Source organism: Taudactylus pleione, unplaced genomic scaffold, assembly GCF_031769625.1.
Source record: "Taudactylus pleione unplaced genomic scaffold, aTauple2 ptg000447l, whole genome shotgun sequence".
Classification (NCBI taxonomy): domain Eukaryota; kingdom Metazoa; phylum Chordata; class Amphibia; order Anura; family Myobatrachidae; genus Taudactylus; species Taudactylus pleione.
Window position 1 is genome coordinate 4,124,741 of NW_028284849.1, and position 26,662 is coordinate 4,151,402.

At 49.0% G+C, this 26,662-nt stretch overlaps 1 protein-coding gene across 2 annotated transcripts in view; it reads left to right on the forward strand.

Annotated features, from left to right (window-relative positions):
• Positions 1-26,662, forward strand: part of GSE1 (Gse1 coiled-coil protein) — a 439,204-nt gene that overhangs the window by 300,630 nt on the left and 111,912 nt on the right. Inside the window, exon 1 of one of the 2 annotated variants that reach the window (XM_088448023.1) lies at positions 20,575-20,762. The exons of the other annotated variant lie outside the window; for it this stretch is intronic. Within the exon in view, the coding sequence (XP_088304149.1) occupies positions 20,726-20,762 (37 nt within the window). The 5' untranslated portion in view covers positions 20,575-20,725. Of the gene's footprint in view, positions 1-20,574; positions 20,763-26,662 lie in introns of those variants that run through there. 2 annotated transcript variants of the gene reach the window in all.

A 26,662-nucleotide genomic window follows, 5' to 3' on the forward strand; every position in this document is an offset into this window, starting at 1 on the left:
GCATGGCAATAGGGAAAGTTATTGGTCTGCGAAGACCCTTTAATCAGCATTTGCATAATAACATACAGCTGAACTCTGGGCCCTTTAGTATACTTGGTAGAACGTGTATTGATTTAATTTGTTGTTGATCTTTGCACTCAAGCTACAGTTTTTAAGGGTGATGTAATTCAGCACTATGTTGAATAGCCCCGGCAAGTTCTCGACCTATTCAATTGACTGCGCTGTTAAGTTCGACTAGAACCACTTAAGTCAGAGAATGCTAGTTTCCGCACCTTAAGCCCCAGGGAGCTTCCTGCTCTGATCAAGCTGCTGATGTCAGTGCGGCCGCCCACAAAACGGCAAGCATTCCGTCAGGAATGCCTCCATTTGTGTAAAGCCCCCCCCTCCCGCCCCGCCTACAATACGGGGCGAGTTGTCGATCAACATCGACAGCCGCCCCTTTTGTAGTGAGCTCCGGAGCGAGAGAGTTTCTCTCCCGCTCCGGGGCTTGCGTTCGCGCAGTGCGGCCGCTGCGCGTGCGCCGGACCAAAACATTGGGTCGGTTGCGAGCGCTCAGCGCTTGCGACCGACTCTGAATGAGGTCCACTGTCCTTTAAACCTGAAAGAGAAAGGATTCCAGTGTGTAACCGGATTGAGGCAGGGTTGCTGAATAGAGATATTGCATTAGATTTATAGGACAGCGTTACAGGACAAAGGCAATCTGAGCTGACACAAATATAGATGAATGCGTCTCTCTGAAACCCTCGGACTGGCAAATTAAAATGGAGTTCTGGGTGCGGCGTGTGGAGGGAGCCGGGTGATTGATTCCCCTTCCGGACACCCAAACCAACCAAATATGTCACAAAGACAAGCACTTTAGAGGCTCCTGCAGCTGTGGATTTATTGCACTCCCGCATTACAGACCATCAATTGTTCCCACAGATTATTGATATGAAATCACAGGCTGTAAGTAGCCGTCTCTCTTATCGATTCCAAGCAGAGGCTCGTCCCAGACTTGTACATGCTAATCCCGGAAATGTTTCTGAGGACAAGACTCAAAGTGACTTTTGCTGGAAGTAGCTCGGGGATATGAGGGTGAAATGACTGAGGCTTTCTTCAGATCCACAAACCAGATTTCCCCCCTGGGTTGGCGTGTGGTGGACAGTATGAGGAATGGTGAAGCTTGGGATAACCTCTCTTAGCGAATGTTTCCTATCTAGTCATGTGGGGCCAGGGTTCATAGACCAGGGCTTGACAAATCCCAGGGGCTACCAGATTTTGCTGCCTTGCTACTAGATTTTGCAGTGAGGGAGGAAGCAGATCCTCATCAGCTCTGGTGGAGATTTGTGCCTATAGTATTGCGGTGTTCATATCATGTACAGGAGTGCATGTTCTGAGTGTCGCCTGCGGTGACTGCTGTGCCTGTGTCCGTCCCGGCCTGTACTGACGACTCCTCTCCATCCTGGCCTGCTCTGATCCTGGCTGTGTCTCCCAGTCTACGCTGTACGTCCCCGGCTGTCTACTGTCTCCTATCTCCGGCTGCATAGAGCTCTCCTGTAATAGGGTCTATGGTGTGACCACGAGGGGAGGGGGGTTTTGTTGTACTTTCTGGCACCATTATTTTATGTGAAATGTGGTCAGTTATTACTGGAGGGTGGGGGGTGGAGCAGGGGAGCTGTGCAGAGCAGTGAGGGGGCCTCCATACTACTGTATCTATTCAACTGTGACCATTTTGTGGACTAGTATAGTGTGTATAACACACAGAGCTGTGCTCCTCACTCACTCGGTCTGGCTTCTACACTTACATCCTGGCTCCTAGATTTTAGAAAAATTTGTCAAGCCCTGTCATAGACCCTTCCATCGAGAAGGCGCCGAGCAGCACCAAAGCCGACATTGGCTCTCGCTAAAGTTACTAGATATTTCACCAGGGTTCACTGACAGCTCCCATGTCTCTGTTGTTTTGTGGAGTATTGGACACCTTGGGCCTGGATGTGAGTTGGACGTACTGCCGATGTTGGACACATTACAGCCATTTTTTTTTTTTAACTTCTGCGCGTGTCCAGATACTGTGCGCCCTTATATGAAATGATGGAACCAGTGGCTTTCTATGGTGTTTTTAGCCCCTCTCATCCACCACTGCCCCTCGAGCAGAGGTGGCATTGACTATGGCTTCATTTAGCATACATACAGGACGGACAGTATCATTCCCCCATTGTTTGTCCCCTAAGTGGATAATGGGTGGTCGGCGCTGAGGGATTTTCCCTTGGGCCGGAGACCTGGGCCCTGTAGTTTATCGGCATCTTGTGCCTGCGCTGGCAGCCAGGGAGCTTTATCCTATTACAAGGCTTAGATGAGATTTGGCAGCGCTGGCATCCTGGGGCTTCATAAGGAAGCATAGTTACATTATAATACTAACTGTCCACATCCTACCCTTAAGAGGGCAACCTGAAGGCCACCGCAGTGACTAGTATGATCCAGGCGTTTGGCTGCGATAATCACGCTCCCGAGGTACCTGTCAGCCAATGAGTCCCTGGAAGGATAAGAATCACATAGTGACAGCTTTTCTGTTTCATCTCCGAGCGAGGCAGCAATCCCTCCCTCCCTCCCTCCCTCCGTCCCTCTCCCTTACTATCCACTGTGCTCTCCCCCCCTGGCTGTTACCCACACACAGGCTGAGTTCCTCATTAAATAGTCATTACCATGAATAAGGCAAAATGTTCATTTTCTCCCTCTGGTTGTACAAGGCTAGCATGCGGTTGTGTTGCACCAATGTTACTGTGATTGCTGGCTCCCCCCTAAGCCTCCCACTACTCCCTCCCCAGATCTACTTTTGTGCATCTCCCTATCGCGCCCCCCCCCCCTCCTCTCCTTGACACAAGCTGACAAGAACCATTTCCAAGATGGATTGATTCAATTTAGCAGGCATTTGGCTGGGTTAGGGAAGGTAGGGCTCCCCTGTTGGAGCAACAGGGATGTGTGACTGGTCTGGGCTAGATATTTATTAGCCCTGCTCTCTGTGAGGCTGGCCAGCCAGCGGCTGATAATCAGCTCCTGTGTGTTCTGCTCACGCAGTGCCAGCGCTCCCACACTACCTGTCCATCATTCTTTCTAGTGCACCAATCTCATCTGAACTGGCCGGTGTCGTATCCCCTCACCTTCCCTCTGTGTTGTTGGACCGGCGGACCTCCTCCCCGCTGTACACCTGTGTCTCTGGGCATATTGTTATGTCAGTCTCTTTCTCTCACCTTGTTCATTCCTGGATCCCTCTTCCCTGATTTCTGTAGATGACGTTCTCTGCGCATTTAGATTCGAGGCTGCAGACTTCAGACTGCAAGCTCTTAGGACCCTCTCCACGATCTGTTTCACGTCTGCTCTTCCTTCATCAATCTTGGATGTTCTTATTCTGTTTTTGTGTGTGATTTTGTGTGATTTGTAACCCTCCTATCCATAGCTGCAGAGTTTTGTGACTCTTTACACATAAACGACGATGATTTCGCACTTTCCTTAGAGCACTTGCTTCCATCGTTGGCCGGTCCATTTTCATCTGAAGCTCATCCATCCTTCCTTTTTTTACTCCCTTATAACTCAGTTCTGTTTTGGTACGTCCGATACTAACCTGCTGTCACATCCCTTCTCTGAGCTATCCCACGCAGCTACTCATCCCTAGTATTAACACTTACATCTACCCCTTGCCGAGTGCAATAGAACTGCAAATAGGTGTCCCCTCTGCAGGTATGCAGTCGGGAAGCCGGTGTACCAAATCCAGACAGCCGGCTTCCCGACTGTCATATCCCGGAAAGGATCTAAAGACAGGCGTCGATATGCCGACGCCTGTCATTAGACATACGCCTGGAGCCCGGGATGCCAATCGAAGGGACGCCGAGTGCGGATAGCCGTGGGAGGAGGAGGGTTCGGTTTAGGGTTCCCGGGGTGGACAGGGTTAGGCACCCCCCCGGGAGGTTAGGTTTAGGCTATGGGAAGGGGGGGTTAGTGTTAGGCACCCCCGGGGGGGACTTAGGGTTAGGCACCCCCCCGGGGGACTTAGGTTTAGGCGGCGGGGAAGGGGGGGTTTGGTTTAGACACTTAGAGGGGGGATAAGGGTTAGGCACCGGGGAGGAGAGGTTAGGGTTAGGCACCCCTAAGGGAGGGTTAGGGGGTAGAAAAAGGTTAGTCAATACTTACCTTAGGACGATCGGGATTTCCTCCTCTGCCGTGATGCCACCGTTGGGATTCCAACCTGCCGGGCATGGGTCCGGCGGTAAATCACACCGATTCACCTATGCAAATGCACGAGTCACAATATGGTGTACCTCCCACATGCCCACAGCACTCCCACCAAATCCCCAGGAGACGGGTAACTTTCGTACAAGTTGACACCCAGAAATGCCCTTTTCACTGACTGGAAGAAGCGTCCCGGATCTGTCTGACGTACGAGTGTCCAGGGATTCGCAAAGAGTGTTTGTTACTCTTAGACCTGCATACAACTCAGCGAGAATAGGGGCTGATTCTCTGTCCATGTCTGAGTCTTTCCCCAGCCGCAAGTCTGCAGCTTTATGCAAATGTTGCTATAAGCCCTTCCCTGACGTACAGCGGTGCGCCTGAATGTGCAAGGTCTGAGATGCTCACATTAGACGCTTAAATACCACTTGGCGCATCTTTAGATGCAACCACCAGTCGCACAAGGGAAACTAGCAGCAGCCTCCTGCTAGGTGCAGATTGTCGGTCAGAATATGGCCTCCAATGGGAGTGATTGTGTGTCTGCGTTTGCAACCACTACAGCGAAACGCCCATAAGAGGGACCATCTCCGTACGCCCACTTAGCCACCGGCCAGGAGCTCCCAGCACATTTTCAAGACCGCGCGCTTCAATTGCAACTGCGATTCTGTGCGCACGGACCCTGTCGGTAACAAAACCTCAAAGCTCAACTGCGTCCGACATCGGCAGCGCAGCCAACAGAATCAGTCCTGTAATGTGCGCTGGGGTCTCTGCGCACATCAGTCTCTTTACGGCATCATGTTTTGTATTTGACCATTTTCAGATGGGTGATATCTGAGAGCGAGTCTGCTAGTGCAGCTAGCTCCATAACATGACTTCAGGTCTAATTATCCCCCATCACTGATACATTATATTTTGTACTGTCCAGCATGGTCATTATGGTGAATTGGGCCCGATCTCCCAATGCAGTGCTGTCCGTAGTGTCAGAGCCCTGGAATGCATTAAACATCAGGTGACAGCCAGCTTGCACATATAGCAATTACAGAGTAATACAGAAGAGAACATACCCAGCCATTGGCCTCTTTCTTATCAGTGGTATATCAGTGGTCTCATACCTGGCGCCTGAACGCCTTGGGAGCCTGGGAATAAACAGTGGATGTACATGTGACTTTATCTCTTCACTTCCACAGCTCTAGTTACGTAGCTTGGCGCACTGTACGTCAATGCATAGCGTCCGTCTTTACAGTTTCGGTCGCTGGTGTGTATCAATGAGATGTTTGGTGAAGGCACACCGCCATCTTCAGTATATAGGGTGACTGCCAATATTATTGACTCAAACTACTTTCAGATTTGTATATCCCTTAGTAAATAGGGAGTCATTTTGGCTGACACTGCTGTCTCGGTCTTCACAGCCCATAACATTTTAATACAGGTACGAACACGTGCGTTACATCTTACATCCGTCGCACTTGACACGGGAAGCAGGCTAATGACAGCAGCGCTTGTCCTATGCTGTCCACGGGATTCCACCACTGTGATAACTGCGCAGAATGGCGGTGAGCTCCCAGCGCCAGCAGTCTGATCCACATCTCTGATCTGTGCTGTGTACTAGATATACCGATCATTAGCTTTATGTGGAAGAAGCTGTGACCCGATCGCCCTCCCAAGGTCACTGGGCCATCGCGCCGCTCCGTCGCTTTAGTGCGGCATCACGCAGTGTAACGCTGGTTGCTCAGCGCAAGGTCTGATCTCCAAGCTTATGAAGGGAGTGAGACAACGCAAAGATCAGGAGACTTTCTGTAATTCTCCGGAACTCCCAAGACGTCGGCGTTATAAATATGCTTATTTATATGGTTTCACTGTTGAAGTGAAGTGTATTTTATTTCTCTTTGCGGCATTTAGAGGGTTTTCCACCCTCTGATGAATTTGACTTTTTGATTTATAGATGCCCTCCTCCACCATTTATTAAATACATTACATTCTATGTCTGGCCTTCATCTGTGTTTTTCACCAAAACCCGTATATCATCTGGGCAGACATGATTATTTGTGACGGATATGACTCGGCGGTATCACTTTCTTCTTTTGAATTGATTGGCTGGATAACGGCTCAGCCCACGGAATGGCCGTATTCCGCAACTGTAGCTTATTTTTATTAAGTGCCCAAACAGCAACTGTTGCTCCAATAATATATTTGCACATTTTTCTCCTGAGTGTTGTAATTTCACTTTATAATACATTTACAAAAAAAAAATCCTGCTTCCCCAAATAAAGAGCCTTCCCACCAGCAGCCCCCCCTGTGTGCGCCTCCCTTGTGCCTATGGTTTTTGCCTGGTGGCTGGTAGGAACTCGCTGTTCAGTTGGGGAAATCTTGGCCTTCGGGATTAGAGGACTGTTTGTGGTTTGCCCAGGATGTACGGACGATAAGGAGGCCCTGTGTGGCAATAGATGTCAGTGTGGCTCTTCCTAGCTGGCTATTCTATCCCGGTGAGGGGTTTATCTGAGGAGGACATGCTTCTAGCTGACTGCAGCCTGCTCTGTTCCTTTCTCACTCTTCCTGTTACCTCCCTCACACTGATAAACGCTGAGGTTATTTATCTGCCCTGCCCAGGGGGTCCTTATCAAGCCACCGCCTTCTGTGGTCGCAGACATCCACAATCTTAGCATGTTTGGAGGACTCGCCCGCCCACAGCAGTTGCCCTAAAGCCTTGCTGTTACCCTGATATTATTCTTCCAGTGGCCGTTCTGAAACAACAGAGGACTTACCTGCGAGAAGAAGCAGAAACCACTAGGTGTATCCCATTTATGCCGTCTCCCCTGCTGTAACACATTAGGCTCTGGCAGTAAGAATGAAATCTACTGCTCGCACATAAGACTTGTGATTCCGTCCACACGCCGCGGTGCAGTCTGCCATGGCCGCTAGTAGGAAATGTAAAAGGTCAGTAGGAAAAATGCAATAAATTTCCCCCTTTTTTTTTTTTTTTATAATAATTCCACACTCTGTCTGCAGGGCTAATAATATCCGCCCTATATACCTTAGCTTTGTGCTGGAATATTCTCATGCTCACGGTCTCCTGTGAGTAATATGGTATACAGCAGGCTCCCACGAGCAGGACCCTCTCTACCCTGAAGCTTGCCCATACACGGTGCGATATGCCACCTTGCTATGCAACTTGGGATCCGACGGCAGATATATCGGCGGTCCCCACACACGGTTCGATCGGTTGGCTGACTGCCCGATATGCCGACACCCTCCTCCCCCACCTGCATAGCGCTGCATGGGATCGTACATCACATCCCCAGAGCAACTGAAAATGCAGTAAGATTTGGAGGTGCGATGTACGACCGCATGGGAACGAGCAGTGTCCGATATCATGCCCACACATGGTACAATATAGCAGCGATATCGTTATCGCTCCATCGCTAGATTTAATCGCCTAGTGGATGGGCAGCATAAGTCTCACGTTTGCACCACACATGCCAACTAGTAGGAACTACCCTCAGGGGCATCACAGAGTGGCGGTCCACAGGGCAAATGTGGAGCGTAAACACGGTTATTTGCATCATTATCAGCCTGCCCCCGCTGCGTCATGTTGCTGCTGGGTGAGAGGCAATGGTGAAGCAAAACATGTCATCAATCCCCCGTCCTCTTTCCAAAAATAAGACAAAATGTGGGAGTCTTCTAGATGTGGCAGCAAAGTAGGCATGTATGGCCTGTCTTCCTTTTATTAACCTCGTCTGTATTATCTGCAGTTGTATTTGTAGGGTCTCACACTGCAGGGTTTTGTGGCACCTTACAGATAATAACTAGTGTTCATGATGATATTCCTATGTTGAAGATGGGCTTATTTTTTTTATTGCCTGGTAAATCCAGAAAGTACTCTACCATGACCACTAGGGGCGCTGTTCCATTGGAGTGATGTAAAATATTTTGTTCCTCTCACAGAGGAACCCCATCACCTCCTGTTGAAACCATTTACCCCATCAAAGTAGATAATGACTCTGATAAATACTGAACGTTTTTCTTAGCATAAACCAGTGGTAGGACTGAGCAGGGTTCCAGCAACATATTCTTTTTTTTTTCTGGGGGCTTTTACTTAAAAAATGTGTGCATCAGGGACTAGTTTGAACAGAGCAATGTTCTGCAGATTCCTAGCTAGGTCAGTAATGTAATAATCTCCAGAGTATATCACTATGTATGTTAGAAAGTAGGTGGGACAGAGCAATGTTCTGCAGATTCCTAGCTAGGTCAGTAATGTAATAATCTGCAGAATACACCACTATGTATGTTAGGAAGTAGGTGGGACAGAGTAATGTTCTGCAGTCACTACCTAGGTCAGTAATGTAACAATCTGCAGAATACACCACTATGTATGTTAGGAAGTAGGTGGGACAGAGTAATGTTCTGCAGTCACTAGCTAGGTCAGTAATGTAATAATCTGCAGAATACACCACTATGTATGTTAGGAAGTAGGTGGGACAGAGTAATGTTTTGCAGTCACTAGATAGATCAGTAATGTAATAATCTGCAGAATACACCACTATGTATGTTAGGAAGTAGGTGGGACAGAGTAATGTTTTGCAGTCACTAACTAGGTCAGTAATGTAATAATCTGCAGAATACACCACTATGTATGTTAGGAAGTAGGTGGGACAGAGTAATGTTCTGCAGTCACTAGCTAGGTCAGTAATGTAATAATCTGCAGAATACACCACTATGTATGTTAGGAAGTAGGTGGGACAGAGCAATGTTTTGCAGTCACTAGATAGGTCAGTAATGTAATAATCTGCAGAATACACCACTATGTATGTTAGGAAGTAGGTGGGACAGAGTAATGTTCTGCAGTCACTAGCTAGGTCAGTAATGTAATAATCTGCAGAATACACCACTATGTATGTTAGGAAGTAGGTGGGACAGAGTAATGTTCTGCAGTCACTAGCTAGGTCAGTAATGTAATAATCTGCAGAATACACCACTATGTATGTTAGGAAGTAGGTGGGACAGAGTAATGTTTTGCAGTCACTAGATAGGTCAGTAATGTAATAATCTGCGGAATACACCACTATGTATGTTAGGAAGTAGGTGGGACAGAGTAATGTTCTGCAGTCACTAGCTAGGTCAGTAATGTAATAATCTGCAGAATACACCACTATGTATGTTAGGAAGTAGGTGGGACAGAGTAATGTTCTGCAGTCACTAGCTAGGTCAGTAATGTAATAATCTGCAGAATACACCACTATGTATGTTAGGAAGTAGGTGGGACAGAGCAATGTTCTGCAGATCACTAGCTAGGTGTCCAGTGCCGGGTGGCAGAGCGACGCAAATCATGTCATCAGGGCCTTGCCCCAATGCACAGTGGGAGCATCACTGAACGGTGGCATGGCATGGCAGAGAATCGTGTCTTCACAGCCCTCTGGCTGCAGGATGATGAGCCGCTGTTATGGCAATAAGTCCTGGGGACTACCTGAAGTTCAGGACCCCTCCTGGATGTTCTGGGACAGTATGTAAATACTAAGCATATATTGCTAGACCTAGGAGTAGTGTGTCAGTGTGATGTCCCTTTGTGTTTAATGTTACATGCAGTTTTGTAGGTTTATCTTATTAATTCACATGAAGACGGCAAAATATTTGTTTAACAAACCAGGTGCTGTACCTGCATTGTTTGCACTGGGCGCGATGGTTCCGGTACCTGACAGTCATGTGACTGCTAACTCTATACCCGGGGCAATGCCAGTGGCAGTCGGCTGCCTGAGATACAGTGTCAGGTAACATACTATAATCCCCTGCTGACATATACTGTATATAAAGAAACACTGTCATCCACATACATTTATTACTTCTTGTAAAGTCGCGTATCCACTTGCCGATTTAAAATGAGCGCTATAACTATCTCGTTATTGTTCAATCACTCATTAATCGGGCATGAAACTGTTGAAAACGACCAGCGATGCGCGCTTCCGCTAGTCGTTTCCTACATCAATCATCGTCTGAACATGCAGGTCAATGTACCGATAGCGACAAGATTGCCCATGTTCGGGGATGAGGGAGGGAGCCTGCACTGAACGACATATCGCTTACTGTAAGCACTACAGTGGAAGAGGAGCGACTGTACGATTATAATGTTGTAATCGTACTGTCGTTCCACTATCTGTTAGTGGATATGCACCTGTAGTTTCAATTTAAGTGATTGAATTGAATTTCATGTGTAAAATTACATACATGTTATATGCAGAGTTTGCATTTTAATTAGACTGTATCTATAATTTGCTGAAGCCCCTTTTGTGAATAATATGATCATCATGTTTTTGGAATTGGAACAGGGCGCGGCCATCTTGCCTGGGGTGTTGTTGTCCCTTTGCGTGTCCGTATGTTGGCTCTGAAGAGCTGTGCACTAGTGGCGGGGGCGGGAGGCTGCGCTGCTGACAGAACAGCGGTGAGTAGGACATAGGATCCAATATTGCCAGCAGTGGGGAGAATAGTACATACAATGCAATGTGTAAAGGAAAATAGTTCACAGTTAAAGTTCGGACATTATTAGAAATGGAATGTAGCTATGAGACCAGCGGCCGCGATAACGTCGGTCTCAATACCGACAGGGAAATCCCGACAAGGGACTTAAGATAGGTGTCGGTATTTCAACGCCTATCTTAATCCCGACACCGGGAACGCCGAAGGACGCGTGCCCGAACGAGGTAAGTCCGGGGCGCCCTTAGCGGGAGGGGGGAAGGTTAGGCTTAGGGAGCATAGCGGGGTTATTCTTTTTGGGGGGAGGTTAGGGTTAGGCACACCTATGGGGGGGGTTAGGGGTACGCACCACTGGGGGGGGGGTTAGGTTTAGGCACTAAGGGGGGAGGGTTATGCTTAGGCACGAAGGGGGGAAAGTTAGGTCTAGGCACTAATGGGGAGGGTTAGGATGGGGCTACAAGAAGGGAGGGTTAGGGGGAGGAGGGTGAGTATACTTACCCGACCCCTGTCAGGATACCGACCATCGGGATGCCGCTGTCAGTATTCCGACAGCCGGCATTACACACCCATTCCATTAGAAACTCTTCTTGTTTAATATATTATTGTGTAATCGTTCATTACATTGTCTTCCTTGCTCCTGCTGTGCTCCTCAACAATGTCTATATATCATCCGTCACTGGTAGATCTGCTGTCTGCCTTGGTTACAGTTATGTCCACAGAGCAGCTTGGTATCTTATTCCAGGCTACCAATATAAACAATTCCACCTGATGATATAAAGATGTGGCTAAAAATGCAGAAAGAAACCTAGAAACAAAAAGCAATATTGTAAATAAATTGAAGCTGTCTAGAGGTAACTTATTATTGTACAAACCAGAATTCGGAAATCAAAGGAGCTTTCATATGTCCCTCTATTGTTATAAGCACAGAAAAGGATGTATATGGAAGCTATGAGTGCCCTGGATTCCTAGCTTATGTTTGCTGGACAGATGCCAATTGCCAACATTGATTGTCAGAGCACCTGTGATAGGCTGATATAAGGGGTATGGGTACAGAATGCCGGCAAAATTCCGACACTGGCATCCCGACAAGGTTAGCATACCGACACCTGTCGGTCGGTATGCTAACCCTCTACCTACCCTAACCCTCCCTTCCCAGTTCCTAAACCTAACCTCCCCCTCCCCTCACCCTAAACCTAACCTCCCTCACCCTAAACCTTACCCTACTCCTAGTGCCTAACCCTCCCCATAGCCCCAGTACATACCTTCGGGATTTTGGTGGTTTGAATGCCGGCACCGAGATTCTGACAGCCGGAATCCCATGTGCCGAGATTTTGAACGTATCCCGATATAAGGTGTGTCAGTTGTTAGTCTCAGTCTCTCACTACTTGGGGAGCAGGCAGCAGTCCTTTTGAGAGACACTGTGATTACTGGGCCTGATTCGGAGCCGCTCGTAAGCTGCCGCTCATTCGCTCCGAGCGATGTTCGCACATCTGCGCATGCGTATGGGTTGTAATGCGGATGCGCCAACCAGTCAGTGCGGTCGGAAAACGTGTGTTCGCAAAATTGCGAGTGCCTGCTAATTTGAGTGACAGGATGAGGCGTTTGTGGGTGGTAACAGGGGAAGGTGCTTGAAAACGGGGAGTGGAGATCCGAACGCAGGCGTGCCAAACGGTCAAAACGGGCGTTTTAAGGGTGTGCATAATTAACAGAGCAGCGTCATTGACCACGTCACTGGGTTGTCTCTTAGCCTGAACTGTTCGCATGATTGCGGTAGGAAAATCCAACCACAAGCACTGCGAGCAGTTCAGACACCTTTCGATGTACTCGATTAATCTAATAAATAGCGGAGATGACGTATGATGCGAGCAGCCAGGGGGCGTCTTTACAAAATAGCGAGCGCATGTTTCGTTCGCTCGCTCAGACATAGAGGCGTCAACAGACCGCAAAGAGCGAGCGCTCAATTTAAATAGCTGGCCCCTTTTTCTGAACGAGCGAGCGCAAATAGCGTCCGGCTCTGAATCAGGCCCTCTGGCTGCAAGTACTGTGGTAATAGAGTTGTTTAGGGAGAGGCACTTTGGGTTCCAACACGCTGAGAGAAGGAATAATTCTCTTTTTTATGTTTTATTTATCTTAATGTTGCAAAATAAAACTAAGGGCATGATTCAGAGCCGAACGCTCTGACCAGAGCGCTCACTCTGAATCAGGGCCCTCCTCCATGAAAATGGAGCTTCCTCCTGGCCGCTCGTATAGCTGTGGGTGACCACCCACAGCATATGCGAGCGGCCATCGGACTTGCGACGGAGACCCTGCGGTAGGGTCTCCCTGCCACAAGCCCTGGAGTGATTTTGGCTCTATCAGAGCCAAAATCACTCCCACTGACATCACTAGTGATGTCAGTGGGGCCGGCTTCAGACGGTAGGCGTTCCCATGGGAACGCCTCCGTCTGGCAGGCATGCCCCCGGCACGCCCACCAAAGGGGGCGTGCTGTCAATCAACATCGACAGCACGCTCCCTTTGGTGCAAGACCCGGAGCGATGGAAAGCCCGTCGCTCCCTGTGTCTCGCGCATGCGCACGACGGAGTTCCCTCCGTCATGCGCATGCGCAGTGGGGAACATTGACCCGCTTGCGAGCGTCCTGACGCTCACGAGCGGGTCTGAATGACCCCCTAAGTGTGGATACTTATACCAAGACCCTCAACTGATGTGCTACTAATTGGCTGCTGTGTGAAAGTGCACCCGTCTACTCCAGGATCATTCTATCTATCTATCTATCTATCTATCTATCTATCTATCTATCTATCTATCTATCTATCTATCTATCTATCTATCTGTGTGTGTATGTATATATTACACATTATTCTGCATTTATAGACAGCCTCCTACATACATGTATGATATGATATCAGCATTGCCTATTACTGTAATAGGACAAAGAGTTCAGATTCGCCACTAGAACCGCACAGTCCGTGATTCAGCCGCTCTCCTCCAACTCGGCTCTGAGCTTTCATTAAAAAATGGAAAATTGCTACTTGATTCATTAGTGGGGAGAAGGGAGGGGAGGGAGGTTAATGTACTCATTACGGGAAGAGAGGATTACAGGGGCCTGTTGCAGAGAGCAAGGTAATGTACAACAGGTGGGCACGTCATTACAGAGCTGGGCAGGAGAAAGATAGCTTGTGCCAGCCGGCTGGAGGGCAGCAGCTGGCACTAGGTTTATTGGGGAAATTTTAGGTATAATAAAAGATAAAAAAAAGTATTTACACCTAATAGAGTAAATAATTGTCATTACTTGCATAGATGAATATATTTAAATGCAAGTTAGAGTGTTTAGTCTCCATAGTGATCACATGGTCCGGATTTAACCCTCTATGGTCAGGCGCGTCCATCAGTACATCCGTTAACATTAATAGTATGTAATTTCCCACAATCCTACTTTATATATGTGAGATCCCATCAGTTATGTGCATTGCATCCGAGGTTTTTGCTCTGTTTCACATTGGCACTAGTGTGTTTGTACGGCTGAAAGGGGCATCTTGGCAGAGTGGCACAGTTACCTGCTGTGTGTATAACAGGAGGACTTGGCAGGAGCTGGTGTGTTGTACATGGCTGGACGATGGGTTTATCGGTGCACGGCTGGCTGGTTTGGCGAGCTATGGTGCAGGCTGTACATGGAAGCGTCTCCATCTCTGATGTTTCTGTATAAAAGGTAAATGACAAGAGTCGGCTATTGCAGTCTTTGTATTTTTTACTGCACTTTATGAATTAAGGGCCTGATTCAGCATTCAGCAATGCGATTGCAATAGCGATCCATGCTATTAGGCACGGGGGCCTGCTTCAAAAATATGGTAATGACTGCAATCGCAATGACGTCGCACAGCCAGCATAGAGACGCCCACTACCGCTATCTCACATCCGTAATACCTCGCAGCCCTGCGTATACATCGGGAACATCGGCCCCTCAATCACAATTACAGTAGGTCTGACCTGCCGCAGAAACTGCAAGTCTTCTTGAACGCAGTGAGTACACAAGCTGCGTATGCCGTTTCAGTGGCTAATTTATGCACGCTCAGGAAATGGCGTTCAAACAGCCAGGCATGCCTGCATTTCTCTGACCAGAGACTCGCATAATTAGAGACATGTCAGACTCGCCGCAAGTGGCCGATGTGTACGCTGGTCTGCATGTTCGCTCACAGTAGAGAAGGCATATATTAGCAGCTGCGTTCCGTCAGGATTCGCAGATGCAATTGTGATCCAAGCCGAACCAGGCCCAAGAGCTACATCTCTCCTCAGGGCTTGTCCACTGTGTGCTGGCTCCTGTATCTGCATTAGTCCCCTGCAGCCCAGTTTGCACAGTATGAGGGATTGGAACAGATAGTAATATAATAGCGTGGTGACACTGGGCCTGATTCAGAGCGGACACTCTGAAAGAGCGCTCGCTCTGAATCAGGGCGTTTTTTTTTTTTTGTGCGGCCTCCTGGCCGTCCGCTTAGCTGTGGGTGACCACCCACAGCAATTCCGAGCAGCCAGGTGATGGTCGCGATGGTCTCGACCATCACTGGTGATCTCGACCATCACTGGTGATGTCAGTGGGGCCGACCACAAACGGCAGGCGTTCACTTGGGAACGCCTCCGTTTGTGATGGAAACCCCCCCCCCGCCACGCCTACAAAACGGGACGAGCTGTCGATCAACATCGACAGCCGCCCCTTTTGTAGTGAGCTACGGAGCGACAGAATTTCTCTCTCGCTCCGGGGCTTGCGCACGCACAGTGCAGCCGCTGCGCGTGCGCAGAACCCACCATCGACCCGCTTGCGAGCGGGTCTGAATCAGGCCCACTGTGTGATGGTATATAAGCAGTTTGTATAATCTCATTTTAGTAGGTAAGTTACTCTCCATGTTGGTGGCTTAGCATAGGGAGGACACTGAGTGAGTAACATTATATCACTGGCTCTGTATTGTAGGCGCCCCCTGTACCGTGGTGCCTTAGGCCAATGCCTCGGTTAGGGGGTCTCTGTGACCAGAATGCACATGATGCGATGATAGGGTGTGTAATATTGGGGTCAGCCCGCCCATGCATTTATACTGTGATTAATTGCACAGCACCCCTGCTATGTTTTAGGCAGTGGCGCTAATTTATAACCAGTGTGAGCTGGCGATAATCACATACACCTCCTATAATTATAAACCGTATTCCCGGTATTGCTGTTACTGTATACGGGATGCAGTTTGTCAGGCACATGACGTATGCTCGTGGCTCTATCTCACCCCGGGGTGTGCGCCTGCCCTCTCTGCAAGGCGAGTTCCAGTGAAACGCTGCCTCTTAGTTCCTGATTGCGATAAGCACTTTCTCACATCTGCTTCCTGTTGCCATTCTTTTTACAGCCCTCCTCAATTCCCCAGGATTAAATGTACAACTGAGGTAATTAATGGTCAGACCTCCTCTACTGTATCTGATAATGGCAGGCGCTGTAAAAATTAATTTGCAAACATGTCATTACGCAGCAGCCGCGCAGACAATAAACCTGTAATTACAGCCCGGTCCTGGCCAGGACTCGGGGGAGGGGGGTAAGGGGGTGCTACAAGCTGTTGTTGCACTGCTGAAGATGACTTTAAAGTCCATATTGGAGGGGCACAGGGGTCACACTACGATGTTCACATTTCTGACAAGTTACACTGAGAGCAGTGTAACTAAACCGTACTTCTATTTTAAAGGAAATGTATCACTTAATATTGTGTCCCAGCTATCAGCGGCGTGTATCCGGCGTACCTCTCAGGTGAAGATCTTCTGCCTTGGGGTCATTCCATCATCCCACCTACTCTTCTCCGTCAGACCAATAATGTGGGGAACTATCCTAATGCTGACTTGGGCCCATTTCTATCCTGTAGCCCAACAGATTAGGACAGTATTTATATAAGGAAATCAGTATGATTTACCGTCGGACCTAAGTCTGGCGGTTCACATCCCAACGCTGGAAGACCGGAAATGAAGAATCCCGACGGGGTAAGTAAATTAACTAACCCTAACCCTCCCCCTCCCCAACCCTCCTTTTGGGGGTGCCTAACCCTAACCTCCCCCGTGTAAGTGCCTAAACCTAACCCCCACAGCCTGAACCTAACCCTCCTGGTGGGTGCCAAACCCTAACTTTGCCCCGGGGGTGCCTAACCCCCCCCCCCTTTCCCTAACCCCCTCGGGGGGCGGTGGGGGTGCCTAACCCTAACTCCCCCCCCCCACCGGGAGCCCCCAACACAAACCCCCCCCACGCACGGCTGTCCGTGGCCGCCGGACGGCTTACCTTATTTCGGTATGCCGGGCGTCAGGCTCCCGACGTAGGGCTAGTGATAGGCATTGCGACGCCTACCATTAGACCCCTGCCGGGATTTGACAGTCGGGAAGCCGGCGGTCGGCATTTCGACTGTCGGCTTCCTGACTACATACCGTATATAAGAGGGGTATACTATGACAGTCTAATTACTAATTGTGGATGATGGGAGTTAATGTCACAATGCTGTTTTTGTGATCTCTCTTATACCATAAGGGGACAGAAGAGTTTTGTGAAGGGTATCCCATAGGCTACAGCAGCACAGCGCCAGTTTTAGATGGCGTCAGCTGGTGGGCTTTCGCATTGCGGAGTTTGGTAAATCTGACAGCATTGCACACACCCCCCCCCCCCCCATAGTAACCTGTGGGGGCTGCAGCTGCTGTTGGGGATGGAGGGATGGCAGCCGATATTGGAGATGAGGGTATCGCTCATACAGAGACACCAGGAATATCCCCCAGTGCTGGGTATATTGTCCCCCTAACGTCCTGGGCATGTCCGTTCCTGCAGCCGTGTGCCAGTCCTGAGCACTGAAGTGTCATCCTACAACAGGGCACATAATGCGGTATGGTGTCACAGGTACTGCCCTCACTAAGCACACGCACTAGGCTCTTTCTATGTAGCGCATGAATTAAACATGAGCTCGGTGGCTAATTAGGACATGACAGTCCCCTCACTTCACACGGATCCCACTTCTCTAATTCTCACTAATCATTTCTGTTTCCCCTGCAATGAGCTTGTTTTGTCTCTCAAGGTATTGGGGGAGGGGGGGATGCCCTCACAAAGGGACCCTACATTGCAAGGCTGTGGGAATGAAAAGCAGCAGGGTCGTCCATTTCACGCCCCGCCGGGTTACATGTGACACAGGAAGCCCAGCTTGGTGTGCAATAGTGGGAGACAAAACACTGGAGGAGTACACAGCCGATACCCTCCGCCTGGGCCGGAACCATGCAATAACGCTGCATTGTGCTACAGAGGGGGCAGCCAGGGATAGAACCGGATAGGGTGAGATGGAAAAGGTTCATTCATTATGTTGTGTATATTTCTGCCCCTCGCCAACCCTCCTACACACAGACCTGGATCCATACTGCTGCTCAGTGAGGCTGCCACGTTCTCTTCTGATTAGACCCTGAGTGACACATTCTCACTGAGCCAAGCAAGGTCACGTATGTCCCCTGGGGGCAGACGCTGTCACCCAGAGGTGTAAAGGTGAGTGTGACTAGAGTGCGGAGCAGTGTACGTATTCTGGACAAAGCCGAGACATGTTCTGCTCAAAGTCCTTCCCAAATGTCAACACTGTATTGCTGTACACATAGGAAGGTGTCCGGATGGAAGTAAATATTGACTTAAGGGCTGTGTGTATTTAAATGCAGATTGTTTTGGCCAGTGCCATGGAGCATATGTTCTGAGGGCAGTGTTGGTGCAGGCACATCAGCCTGTATGGGCGCAGCTAGCGGGCACACATCCTATTTCTCACGATGCACATGTATCACACGCTATTAATGTTGTTGTGAGCGAGGCGCAAACTAAACCACATTCCTGTAGAACGGGCGTAGGAAATATGTGGCTTGCCAGCTGCCAGGTTTCCCCCAACTGCTGGAGTACCACCAGCTGCCTAACCTGCTCTGAATGAGACCGTACACTAGGAAATGACTTGTGTAACCGTGGTGCAGCGCTTATTGCTGGACTGTATACGCCTTTGGAAATGTTAATGTATCGGGAAATAATGTTGTTTGCCTGTACGTTATGATCAGAGCCGTAACTAGAGTCTTTTGTGCCCTGTGCCAGAAAGAGCATCGGCGCCCCCCATATTTTTCAAATAGGGACATTACGCACCCAAAAAAGGGCCATGGCCTCATGGGGAAGGGCCAGGGAAGATATAGGGGAGGCCAGGAGATGAATTAAGAGGAAGCTACAAGTGAGAATGATAATAAACAGAAAATTGACAGGCCTGAACAGCGCCCCTTGTCCTGCTGTGCCCTGTGCCATGGCACCGGCCGCACTACCCTAGCTACGGCCCTGGTAATGATAGAGGTCACTCCTCCACACGCCAGGGTACAGGTGCACGTCTCCTATACAGGTGAATGGATATGTTGGGGCTGATGGACAGCTGGTTTGTGTACACAGAGTCTGGTGTAACGCGGAGAGGGCGTGTGGATGGAATTGCGGCCTACACAGAGCGGTGCATGCGTCTGATTACACCTGTGTGCAGACAGATGCTGTGAGACCAAGCGTATGAATGGGGACGGTCTGGCTGGACGTACACACGCGTACAACTCTACATACAGGCGGATATACGCACACCACGGCCATCCTGCCTGTAATTCTGCCTTGGTCCCTATTCTGTCTGCTCATTGTCCACATATAATGGCAGCACAGATGTTACGGGCGCTACAGATAGCGGACACACTGGCAGGTGCCTAACGCCCTGTGACCTTTCTGTGTGACAGACCCGTTTAGGGTGAGAGTACAGACATTGTGTAGTCTCCCGGCACTGGTGATGAAGGAAACTCCAAACTGTCCTGAGAGTACATACATTTGATTAAGGTACCAGCCCCCCCCCCCCATATCTGCCACACACTGGGCTACTTTAGCTGGACAGGTTCAGGTTACACGTGCGTATTGTAAGGGGGCGTGGCACAAAAGATCAACGTCAGAGATCGACAGTCCATGGGTCGACATGCAATAGGTCAACACGTGTTGTTGTTTTTTGTAATTGAACCATAATCCTAATGCTCTCTCAGGTGCCTAACCCTCCCCCAAGTACATAACCCTAACCGTCCCCTCAGGCACCCTGGCCCCTAACCCTAAACATTTTGAAAAACCTTTAAAAAATATAAAAAAGTGTTGACCATATTTGTGTCAACCATTTCAGCATGTCGACCGTTACATTGTCAATCTTCTATCCAGATAATGAGCCGTCATTCCTCTCATAAGGCGCTGTGTGCCTATACTGTATATATGCCCCTGCCTGGTTTGGGTGGTCCGTAACCTGGGACCATCCTGCCAGCAGTAGGGTCAGGTCACGTGTCAGGCAGTGCTAGTGAGGGTCAGTGGGCTCTGGGGCTCCCTGCTAGGGTCTGACACATGAGATCAGGGTCATCTCCCACCCACCCCTGTCCTTACATCTAGGTTATGGCATACACTGGTGTAACCCTATAACTGCTGGGGGGGGGGGGGGGGGGGGGCTCAGCCTGCTCCTTTATCTCTCCCAGCCATGGCAGGGCTCAGAATCCCCCCAGGGGCACACAGGACAGGGGTCCTGACATGATGCCATTGCCGGCAGTGCTCTGTGATAGTATTATTGCCTTGTTACCTCTCTCCCCGCCCCAATCACACAAGTCTTGGGGAACACAATAGGTGCATTCTCCCTGGCAACAAGACATATCCCCCTCCCCACCTCCCCCTCCTCCTCCTCCTCCTGTATCCCTGATGCCCTGTTACAGGGAATCATTGACCCTCGCCCTTGACATTCATATTAGTAAATGAATGAAGAGCCGGGAGGGGAGGGGGGTTGCTGGGCTGTCTGATGTGAGACCCTCCCCCCGTCCCTCCCTCTCTCCCCGCAGCTCCCTGCCTCTCTCACTCCGGCATTACCATTCGCATCTCTGGGCTGGGAGGCTGAGAATACGGAAGAGCCGCAGAGAGCGGTGTGCCGGAGCAGCCCGGAGCCTCATGCCTCGCACCTCTCCCCGCACCATGGTGGGACTCTGATCCTTCTCTTATTTATTGCTGAGCCAGAGACCGATCATGTTCGGGATAAAACCTCCGCTGTACTACTTGCCAGGTAAGGCGCAGCCCTCTCACACCTGGACTTCTACCTATGTACATATATTATATATAATGTGCCAGCTGTGAGCACCGCACCCTGATCCCCTGCCCGCATCCCTGGGTGATACATTGTAGCACAGGCGGTGCGGGGGGGAAGTGTCTGGTTGATACATATCGCCGTCCTGTATGGGAGCTGTCACTGCTAATCAGGGGTTACCTCGCCCTTAGCGGTCAGCAGGGGGGCAGCTAAATGTTAGGGCAGATTCACTCTGGTGTTTGACTGCAATGGCAAAGAGTCAAATGTGGTGGCATTAGAGTGTCAGCTCTGCAGGATAGCATCCTCCACAGGACCTCTGGGTGCTGCATAGAAAGCATCGGATGGTTCTAGAGCTGCCCAATTCCTACCCAGCAAACATGAGGTTAAGAGCTAGTGACGATCAGCCATTAATGTGACACTTGCAGCCATCTATCTCTTTTACAGCTGCTGCTTCTAAGTAAAATGAAATGTACTATTTTTTTTCTTGTTCAGATAAGAGTTTGTTTTATGCTCAGTGGTTTTGTGGCCTTCATGCACTCTTAGTACATGGGCTGCTTATTCCGGAAATGTCTGTTACACACAGACAGTGTGGTTTGTTTCACATGTACACCCTTTCCTCGCCGGGCTGTGTGCTGAGATGCCAGCCGCCTCACAGGATAGTATAAGAGGATTATGTTACCAATGTATTATTGGAAAGTAAATGAGTTATTATTTCGTACTTTGTGAAATAGTTCTGTGAGCTATTTATATTAATGTAACATTGTATGACAGGAAGCACTGGATATGTGTCAGTGTGTTACTTTATCTACTACTACATCCTCCTCCTGCTAATTCCAGGGTTGTTGTATGTTTGTGTTGAAGTGTGTGGATGAGGCTGATGACTCTCCAGCCTCTGGGGGGGGGGTGACAATGTTACTTAGTGTTTGTTCTCCTGCACAGATTGCACACACTGATAGTCACACATACACACACATGCATAGCTACACACGGTGCGTATGTGTGTGTGTGTGCGCCATTCACTGCGGGAAACACGGCACCATAGGACCAGGTCCCTTTTACTGGTGTAGCGACCGGGTGACACTGGTATTTAATCTGCTCTTCTCCTGAAAGAAGCACTGCACATCAGGGGTTAATGGTCTTCACTAGCAGGTGATAGAGTGTGCCCGTGTCACTCAGTACATGTGTATTTACAATTCCTTGTTCCCCTTCCTGGGGGTCTGCGGTGAGCTCATGTATACATCAGCCCTCTGTCACCTCTGTGTCCGTGTGTGGTAACTGCGGTGCATACAAGTCACGTAGTGTATGTGACATGATGGAGCTTCTCTAGGAGCAGCCCTGTCACCAAAGTGTTAAAGCCATTAACATCCTGCTCATCCTCCAGTGCTACACCCGCCCCATACAGTGGTAATGACTGCCCATTACATGGTGTCACTAGTGAGGCGTTCGTAGCACTTTCACCTCCCAGGTCAGAAGACGCCAGTTCTCATTGCACATCGGTGTTTCTATGAGACGCTTAATGAATTAGCGCAAAGGTGGTTGAGTCTGTGTCAGCCAGGTCATGGACTATTTACCTGTGTGCTGGATAGAGCATGTCTAAACACTCACCTCAGTGTCGCCGTGCTGGGGTCATTGCGTGTACTATAACTCTGCCCATATATGTGTGCAGTTTGTATGTTCTCCCTGCGTCTGTGTTTTCTACCTCAGGGTGCTTCCAGGACCTCGGACTGTTTGTCATGCATTGAATATGTGTCATGTGTGTGGTTTGCTGCGGTCTTCAATACCACTCGTTAGTGGGCCGTGTTCTGTCTGCCATTCCTGTGCTCTTGTGAGTCTTCCCGGAGTAGGATTTTTAGTCCCACTGAACAGAAAGCTATGGAGTCACTGTGGGCTGTCAGTGGTGACTGCTGTTGTACCAGAAGTGCACCCTGAGGCTAAATCCTGGGTGCTTGGTCCACTGTGGCCGCAGGTTATTACTTAGAGCCAATTCACCAGGGACACATTGCTCTGCTCCCGCTAATTGAATCAACCTGGTCTGAATTAAGTCAGTTATGTAAAATATATTTCAAACATAAGTTAATTAACTTGGATAAGAGCTCTGTGTTCCCGGGTGAAATGCGTCATATCAGAATGTCCCCAAAATCCACTTAGAAGTCTCATATTAAAGTCCTATTGAGAACCTCCTGCAAAGTCTCTTGGAGGCAAAAATATGGACACTCCATGATGTGTTCTGTCCCAGGCACATCTCCGACCTCGCTATACTTTTTAGGGCGATCCAATGAAGTTTGTAGTGACAAATCTGCTGGTGACCTGAAGCTGGTGGCCTGAGATTGCTGCTGTGTTAGCAGTGAATGGGTTAATGCCCCATACCATGCACGCCTAGTCTGGGCTATATGGTGGTGTCAGTCTGCTCTCCAGGGAGGAGTGAGGCTATCCCATGATGTGATCATTCCACCCACACACAGACACACACCCTGTGACAGGGACTGAGCCTCTCCCTCTTGTAGGAGCAATGGTAACTGCAGTGCTTCCATAGATTGTAAGCTTGTGAGCAAGGACCACTTGGAAGCGCTGCGGAACAGGCTGGTGCTGTGTCAGTACATATTAATGTATAAATAACACAAGTCACAAGCTGCTGATCACGTATTATAGCAATGTATTGTTCAGTGTCCTCTCCCTGACACGTTCCCCATAACTAAGAAGAGGATACACGCTCCTTACATTCCACATATACAGTTTGTGCCACCATCAGCCTCTGGCTATGGGTAAGGAAGATTGTCATATATAAGAGTCCTCGCCCGGGCATGGTGACACTACTCCGTGTCTCTGCCTGTCTGCTCCATACTGCTGGCAGGACTGAGTGACAGGTAAGGCTGACAAATAGTAAAACCATTAGCAACGTTACGTTACTTGGCGATGGAAGGAGATGAGTGATTTCCCTTGTAAATAAGAGATGAGAAGCCGGCACATGCTGAAGTAACATACAGAATGCCAGACAGCCTAAATACATTGAGCGATTGGCGAATCCAGCGCTGTATAAAAGATGGGTGCAGGGGGGGGGGGGGCACCCATCATTTACCAGACTCTGCCACTGGTTTCCATTCTCCAGCTGTGCCCCACCCCTTCCCACAGAGACGCCTGTCACACATGAGTAGGTGTTTGCTGAGTGATGTACAAGGAGATCAGCCAGGGAAGCTGTGTGTGTGTGCCCAGCCAGGCAGCAAAATGGAGTCACTAACGTCCTCTTCCATTAACCCCCGCTCTCCACTCTGCGGCTGCAACAGCTATCATTAAACCTTAGGATTTGACTGCTAGTGACACCTTCCTGAGAGTCAGAGCAATAAAGCTGTAAGTGCTGTGACCTCTTGCCATGATTAGTGGCTGGTTATTCCCTCTCGGCTTCAGAACAGTTCTGTATTCTTTGTGGCGGGCGCATGGAAAGTCCTCGCAGCCAGAGGTGTAAGCCAGAACGGATGAGAAGGTTCTGATCTGCCCTCCGGCCTAATGCATCTCTTCCTCTCTCCGCATCTGAGAACCTGTCCCCTGTTCTATGTACAGTAGGAGCCCGTTATGTCTTTCCTATAGGTCTGCTGCTAACCGTAGGGTCCAGTCTGTGCGTTCCCTAGGCGCTGACATCAATGAGGTATAGTAGAAGCTGCCAGGTTGGCTACTGAGCAAGTACGCAGCCCATCCATTCACCAGGAAGCAGTGGTAACCCCTCAGCCAGGATTGGCTCCATTGATATTGTCAGTATTCACTGTGTGCAGGCGATGGCGATTGCTTGGCAGCACCGATGGCGATTGCTTGGCAGCACCGATGGCGATTGCCTGGCAGCACCGATGGCGATTGCTTGGCAATACAGACGAGTTCACCTTTGTGTGACAACGTTCTATTGTCCTGATTTTTATTATTTCACTTTACAACTGCAGAGTAAGGTTGCATGATAAATACACTGGGGAGGGCTGGAGGAGAAAGGGAGAGATTGCCAAATAGGTGATGTGTTCCTGCATCAGGATAACGCTTACTTGTGAGTAGGGTCATCTGCCCATAAGTACTTCTTCAGGGGACGTCAGTGTTTCGGTTCTCCATGGAACATTTATCATGTCCCTGCTAAGGTAGACCTTTGTCCCTCGCTGAAACCATAATGAAACTGATAGTAAAACAGAGCAGCCACAAAGATCACAGTTCCCTATGGCAGCCTCTCCTGCTGGTTCTCACGGTAGCCAGCGCTAAATGTCAGCTTGCTGACAAGGGTCAGGGCTTATTTAGTTTGTTGGAGTTGTTACAGTGTGAATGAGCGGGAGAGATTGCCCTGAGCTACAGAGATCTCTGCGTTTCGTCCCGGTGTAAGTGCGGTTTTTCCCGGGGTGAGGCGCCATCAGCACTGAACAGGTCCCATTTCTGGTCAGTCATTGAAAGTGCAGTTGTTGTATCCCCCCCCCCAGAGAGAATATCCACCTATATGAGAGCCAAAGCCAGGTTTAATGTTGGAGGTGCCCTGAAGGAGTTAACGCAGATGTCGTTCGTCTGTCTTCCCTTCATTTTGCCATCAGCTGTGTGATTATCATTATTATTTAATAGCCGTACGTTATCAGCGCTGCGAGACTGTGCCGCGTACCAGGGAAGGAAATTACGCGCCCGCCTTTACAAGCGGCACCTCCCAGGTAGGCCTCTCTGGATGGCTTTTTACAGCTACCTGGGGCCGTTTTCAAAGGAGGCTGTTTCTTGAAAGGCTGGAAAAGAGCAGAGGGAGGAGGTAATGAGAGGCTGTGATCTGCTGCGTATCAAAGTGCCATGGTTCTTTTTTTCTCTTGGAGACTTTATTCCTTGCTGACTCCCTGAGGTCTGATTCCCCCCTTTCAGTAGTCAGAATGGATAGCCCGCTGCTCAGATTGCATCTCATTCACTATCATTTTGAGTCATTTAGACAGCCAGATCAGTGGCGGGGAGGGGGGGGGGGGGAGATGTCTTGTTTGTGGTACTTCTGATGTGTTATTTGAAGGATGTCGGCCTAGTCGGTAATAGCCTCCCAAGTGGATTTTCTCCCTGCATTACCCTGCCCCATATTCCCCCGGCGAGAGTCTGATACTCTTTATACATAAGATCCCGTCTCACTAAATCTGAAGACTGTTTTGTTTTCTTCATCGTTACAAAACACTTTTTACCTTCATTATGTCACTCTCTGATGTTGCAATGCACACAACGTAGTGTATACATAATGATACTGAGCTTATTACAGGAGTGCTAATGGGGAACAAGGTAACATTTTCATAGGTGACGGATGCAAGTGAAATACTTTTCCCAGTGTCACCCTGTATGTAATAGACAATTTAGTGCCCAACATAGTCTTGCTGGAATTGCCAGGCATAGCAAATGCACTATTATACATGAAATGTTCCTGTTACCTAGGAGGCTGCAACCAGGAATTTTTGGGTTTCTATTTACTCATGTGGACGCTCTATTTACTCATCTGGACCCCCATAACAGTATTATAGAGGTCAACTTTCAGGAACAAGGTGGGACTGATAGCATGCTACACATATTTAGAATAATATAATTTAATAAACCTATTTTGTCATATTTAACTCTGTATTAGTATTCAGACCTTGACATATATTAATGTTACACAGTGGGTTTACTTACTCTCTAAGTGCAAAACATTGCTATTCTTATTGATGGAACCAGCTGATCTCCAGAGTTGTTAATGTGACTCCCTTGTAGTTCAGGGCACAGAGGATGGGAGAGAACGTCGTACAATAAGAAGTAGATAAAAGTTTAATTCTATATTTTTTTAGTTTGTTATGTCTATTGCCTGTTCGTAAATTAGCATATTGCGTTGTGTTTTAAGGGGTCAATTCAATTGGATGCGAGGGAGTCTAGTT